The 5896-nt window shown below is 55.8% G+C and overlaps 1 protein-coding gene across 1 annotated transcript; it reads right to left on the reverse strand.

The window, feature by feature from the left end:
* Window positions 1-1127: 1127 nt before the first annotated feature.
* ARL4C (ARF like GTPase 4C) lies at window positions 1128-5115 on the reverse strand. The gene has a single exon (XM_045794061.2). It carries the CDS (start codon window positions 4626-4628, stop codon window positions 4050-4052), a length of 579 nt encoding a protein of 192 aa, XP_045650017.1. The 5' UTR covers window positions 4629-5115; the 3' UTR covers window positions 1128-4049.
* Window positions 5116-5896: the final 781 nt, after the last annotated feature.

Genomic DNA, 5896 nt, shown 5'->3' on the forward strand with positions numbered 1-5896 from the left:
GGTGGGAGACCGTGCAGCTGCCGGCTTGACCCCGCTCTGGCCTGGGCCTGGGGTCTGCAGCCTAGGTTTCAGAGGGTAAGGACACCAAGAGGTGGGGTTAAAAGGGAGATTGCAGGGACCTTGAGTCTAGGCCTGTGGGAAGGTTGAATTAGGCCTCCCAGTTTGCTGGCAGCCCATAGTCAAAGCTGAAGCCACCGAGCCCGTGCTCCCTGCCAGGCCCTTCGAGAATGCCTCGCTGTACTATTGTGTGACAGATCCTCCCCAGCAACCGTGGCGATCCCGTGTTACGTATGGGGAAATCGAGGCTCAAGAGGCTAAGGGCTGTGGAGTGAAATCATGGGGCCGGAAGCACTGGAGTGGGAATGTGAAACTGGATCTCCTTGTCTCCAGATCTGAGACCGGAGCAGCCCCTGGTTTCGATGCTTACGACCTGCCGGGTGTCTCCAGGAGCGCGTGTGAGTTGAACCTGTCAGAGTGCTCCCGATTCTGCCTCCCTCTCTTTTCCTCCAGAAAGTGGGTCTTTTCCCAACAGCACGTATAAAGCAGGATGGTTTTACGGCACCACCTACGTCGGAGGACTGACGTCTTGTATTCCCGATGGTTCGGCCCGGCCGGGAGCGGAGAAAGCCCAGACTGTGAGCAGCTCTGTGACTACTGCTGTTATCGTCATAGTAGCACATAGCTACTTTCAATTTTACACAATCTTATAATATTTTTGAAGTGATTAACAATCATGACCTTTTTATTTTTTAAGGTAGGCTCCACGCCCGGTGTTGGGCTTGAACTTATGACCCGGAGAGCAAGAGTCTCGTGCTCTATGGACTGAGTCAGCCAGGCGCCCCGATCGGGACCTTTTTAATAATGGAAAGGCTGAGGCCAGGCGAGGCATCGAGGCCGTCTTCCTGAAAGATCTCTGAGGACCATGGACAGGCCCTCCATCAGGGGGCCAGGCACCTAGCCCTGTCCCTCCTCGGCTCAGGGCCGAGCTGGACACTTCAGCCAGAAAAGCAGAGACCGGTCCAGCCCCATTAGGGCCCCAGAGACCATCTTGTGAGCCATCCCTACACTCAGCAAAGAAGGTCTAAAAAGAGGGGCAACTAGAAAAAACGACCCAGACAACTTCCCCACACGTTTGATTGTATAAATAATTTATTTCTGTTCACAGCATCATATATGCATATAAAAGGGAACAGGAACAGAAGAATGTTCAGGACAGAGAATTACAGCAGTAGAAACGGAAACCGAAACCAGGAGACACCGTCCCAACACCATGACAGAGAATCTGTGAAGAGGATCCATTTGAAACCAAACCGGCCTCCCTGTGTCTATGAGAAACAATTTCAGAAGCTCACGTGGGGAGGCCAGCTTCCTCTGTGCGAAACCCATTCATTCTCCAAAGGCCAGGAGATACAACACGTGGGAGGGGACGTCCCCCCCAAGAGCACTCCAAGGTGATTTGATGTGCGCTTCCTCTGTTTGGTCAGAGACAAAAATGGGCTATTATTAGGTCAAATGTGACAGAAATCAACTGAGACTCTGAACTATTAGTGGACACACCACAGGGCTTTACTTTACTGCACAATTACGAACAGCTGACTGCACCTTAAGTCTCGATAATGCAAAACCCAAAATCATGTCGCTTCGTTGGTAAAGCATGACGGGATTTGAACAGTGATCTCGAACCTAAGTATGGTTCGCACGAGATGGTGACAGTATTTGGCATCCGGAGTGTCACAAAATAAATCTATTATTCTCTCAATAGTGTGGAACTACCAAAATGTCAAAGTGCATAAGAAATTGTTACATGTGAAGAAAATAAAGGAAGATGGATTTTTTTTTAATAACTCTATACAGAATCTTCAGATGATGGGACCAGCCCATTTAGAAATATGCTGTCGATATGTAAACTGAAATCCTGCAGGCTTTCACGCTTCTTGAGCTCTCGTTCCTCTACCGAGTTCCTACAAAAAGACCAGCATTGGAGAGGTACCAAATTCACCGACAAAAGATAAAAGGAAGATGGGTTAGGTTTCCTCTTTTCAAATATTTCATATAAGAATTGGGTTTCAAGCAGGAAGCCAGGACTTCAACCTCTCGTTCTTAAATTAACTTTCCGAGTGCAATGGACAATAGGCATGGATTTATAATTTGACTAACTCACATTCTCAAGCATGATCATGCCCATTTTCTACAGGCCTCCTTCGTAAAGAAATTTCTCACGGTGGAGGGAGGGGCGATATACATAATTCTACCTGTAAACATGAATTTTAAGAGGAAAAAAAATCGAACAGTTAAGTGTTAAGTTTCCCTTTCGATACTGTGTTTCAGGGTAAATGACATCTTCTGCAAACCAAGACTCAGTCCTGATTATAAAGGATTTTTAAATTACATTATTAAAAATATCTATTTATTCTTCTTTTGCTTTATCTATTTTCCAAAGCCTCTTTCAAGTAAACTGTGAAGTGCCTGAGTACAGGTGATCATGACGTCACACGCTTTCTTTTATCTCAAGCACTCATTGTTCGCATTTGCTAAGCAGGCCGCAGGCCAGTTCCCACAAGAATGGATTAGGAAGGACCTCATCCTTGTGCTTTTCCTTCGCTCTTCAATCCATGCAACGAGGTCGGCTTTTGCAACAAGGTGGGGTTTTATTTTTTGGTGCATGACATCAAATACTCTAACGAGACATTTTTTAATGAAATACTTAAACCAGATAGGCCACAATGAACCAAATTAGAAATTTGAACATGTCGCCACTTGCAGCGTAAAGGGATCTAAAAGGCCAGAGCAGTCTTTTTTTTTTCCCCCTAAGGTGAATATTTCGGAGGTGAGTAGTCATTTGTAGAATTTTTTAAAAACATGTCTGAAAACCAAAACCCATCATCAGGCCGTTAGCGTTACAAGAGGCATCCCTTGCAAAACCGTCCTGCATTTCAGCACACATCTGCAGCGGCTGTGCTTCCACAAACCCATCAGTAGGCTAAGAGATTTTAAGATTCCACACATATGGGTCTAGGTATTGATGCCGATTACACAGTGGAGAGGGAGGTCCCTGTTTCTACACACACACCCCAGCCAGCATTTACGCCCAGAGCCTTACCCTTTAAACACCTTTAACTATCCTGCAAACAGTAAATACATCATTTGCCACCACCTCCAACAGTTTTGTTGTTGTTGTTTTTTTTTTAATTTTTATTGGTCTCTTTGTGTGATAATGACCTACACATGGACAGGGTCCAAACCATCTGGAAGATGTCTGATTCCAGGCTGAAAAGCAGTTCGCAACCGAACTGGTCTTCCGTAGCCACCATAAAGCACCAGGAAAGGGGCATCTTCGCGGCCATTCCCCAGTCCAGGCCAGCGCAGCGCCCCATGCTCTGGGGCTGCTGTATTGTTCCAGGCAGTCCTCTCAGGGCCCAAACCCCCACCTCGTTTGGGCGCAGAGCAGGACAAATGAAATTTCAACAGGGGCCTGCCCTGTGACATAAAATCATCCAGCTTCCAAAGCCCATGAATGCAAGGCGCAGCGGTCCCCCCAGCACCTCCCACTGCCAGCATGCCCCCAAACAGGTACTCCCAGCGTTCTGGGAACCGCATACCTCAGGTAACTCACAGGTGGGAGCCCCCAGTGAGGGCGGGGCAGCCTGAACTTCTGGCCCTGCTGGAGGAAGAAATCGCTTTTGTCTCTGACATCTGAGCCTTCCACCTGGGCCGGGAGGGAGGATAGCAGGCCAGGCACGTCCACTCCCCAGCGCCCCCCACCCATTAGTAGCTCTGGCATCCAGACAAAAGGTCCCCTGAGCTGGGGGTGGGGACGGATCGAGGGCAGGCTGGTAAGTCAGCGTACACACCCAGGTTAAGTCACTAGTCCTGCGTCTGGGTGCACGGATTCCGTTTTAAAAATTCGAAGCATTGCTTTGGTTCTCTGTCTTTGTTCGCGGGCGCAGACTCTCGTTCATCCAACCATCCATCCATCCATCCAATCATCCCCGACTCGCTCCCTCGCTCCCGGCTCATTCCCCGCTCACTCCCCACCGCAGCCGGGCGCATTACCGCTTCTTCTTCTGCTTGAGGGACTTCCTGCGTTTCAGGATCATCTCATAGAGCTTGTCCATGCCCTCGGTGAGGCCCTCGCCGATGATGGCGCACGCCGGCTGGACGTGGTAGGTGGTGGCCGGGATGAGCTCGTGCAGCGCCAGCTGCTTCTCGATCTCGGCCACCGGCAGCGACTTGGGGAGGTCCTGCTTGTTGGCGATGACCAGCAGCGGCGTGCCCTGGTTCTCGGCGAACTTGGTCACCTTGTGCAGCTCCGTCTTGGCCTCCTCCAGCCGGTCCACGTCCACCGAGTCCACCACGTAGATGATGCCGTCCGTGCAGCGGCTGTAGGACTTCCACAGCGGCCGCAGCTTCTCCTGGCCGCCTACGTCCCAGAAGTGGCAGCTGATGCCCTTGGCCGTGCCGTTGCTCAGCTTGATCTTCTCCGTGTTGAAGCCGATGGTGGGCACCGTGTTCACGAACTCGTTGAACTTGAGCCGGTAGAGCACCGTGGTCTTGCCGGCTGAGTCCAAGCCCAGCATGACGATGTGCAGGGACTGGAAGGCCGAGATGTTGGAGGAGATGTTGCCCATGGCTCCTCGCTGCGGCGCCGGCCACTGCGGCTGCGACCGGAGGGCGCCGCCCCCCGAGCAGTGACGGGCCCGACGCGGCCGGGCGCACCTGGGCCGCCCCTGTCGCACTCCGCCGCGGGCACCGGCCCGGCCTCTGCGTCCCCGGGGCGCACGGCTCGGGGCGCTCAGACGCCGCGGCCCCCGCGCCCGCGCCGGCCGGGCATCGCGTCTCTCCGGTGGGCTTTTGTCTCCCGAGAAGCCGCCTCCGCTGCCGCGGCGCCGGATGCTCGCGCCCGGCGCCCTCCCCCGGCCCCGGCTCGCTCTGCGGCTGCCTCCGGCCGCGCCCCCGCGCTCCGGCCGCTGCCCGGCTCTCTGCCGCCCGCTCGCTCGCGGCTCCCGGCGCCCAGCGCTCGCGTCTGCTCTCGCGGGCCGCGGGGCCGCTCCCGCTCCCGGGCGCGCCTCGGAGGCGCAGGCGGGGCGCGGGCTTCCCCGGGCGTCGCTGCCGGCGCGGCCGCCTCGCTGTCCCCGCAGTCCCCACTCTGTCGCCGCCGCCGCCAGCCTGCAACAGCGGGAGGGCGCCCGGCTCCGCCCCTCGACCCCGCCCCTCGATCGGGCCCCGCCCCCGATGCCCCCCCCCGCCCGCCCGCGCGCGCCGCTTTCGCGCCTTCAGAGCGTTCGAAATCGCCCTCCGCGTCCCTTCCCGCGCCGCGCCCAGACAATGGGCCCGGGCCGGGCTCTTCCTCCCCGGCCAACTGACGCATCTTATAAAAATAGCTCCAGGCGCCCGGAACCCCCAGCCTCCGAGCCCCGGCCGCACAGCCTGCATCGGGGAGCGGGTTCTGGGGGTTCCCGTTCAGCAGGCGCTGGCGAGGCCCGGAATCCGGAGTCAAGAAAGGGGCGGGCGAGGGCAGCTTCTGCCTGGGCGGCCGGGGAGCGCCCAGCGTGGGGAAGGCGGCCGTGGGGTCGGGTCCCCAGGAGAGGGGAAAGGAAGGCGCAGGCCACAGTGAGCCGCCAGTCTGCACCCCGCACCTGAGCCAGCCCTGGCGCATCGCACTCTGGCGTCCTTTGCGGTGCCGGGGTCTGGGGCCCCCAGTGATGCCCGGACAGGCTTTCCTGCCCGACCTCCAGGGCCACTGCCGCACTTGGAGCTCAGGCCTGTGCCCAGGCAGCGCTGGAGGAAGCCCAGCTTTTCTAGCCTGGTGGGGGCCACGGTGAAGAAGGGGTCGGGCATTTGCATCCTAGGCCACATGCCTTCCTTCCCCCAATAAGTTAGACAACTCACCTTTCAC

This window comes from Ursus americanus, chromosome 1, assembly GCF_024610735.1.
Source record: "Ursus americanus isolate L20-20 chromosome 1, mUrsAme1.1.p, whole genome shotgun sequence".
Lineage (NCBI taxonomy): Eukaryota > Metazoa > Chordata > Mammalia > Carnivora > Ursidae > Ursus > Ursus americanus.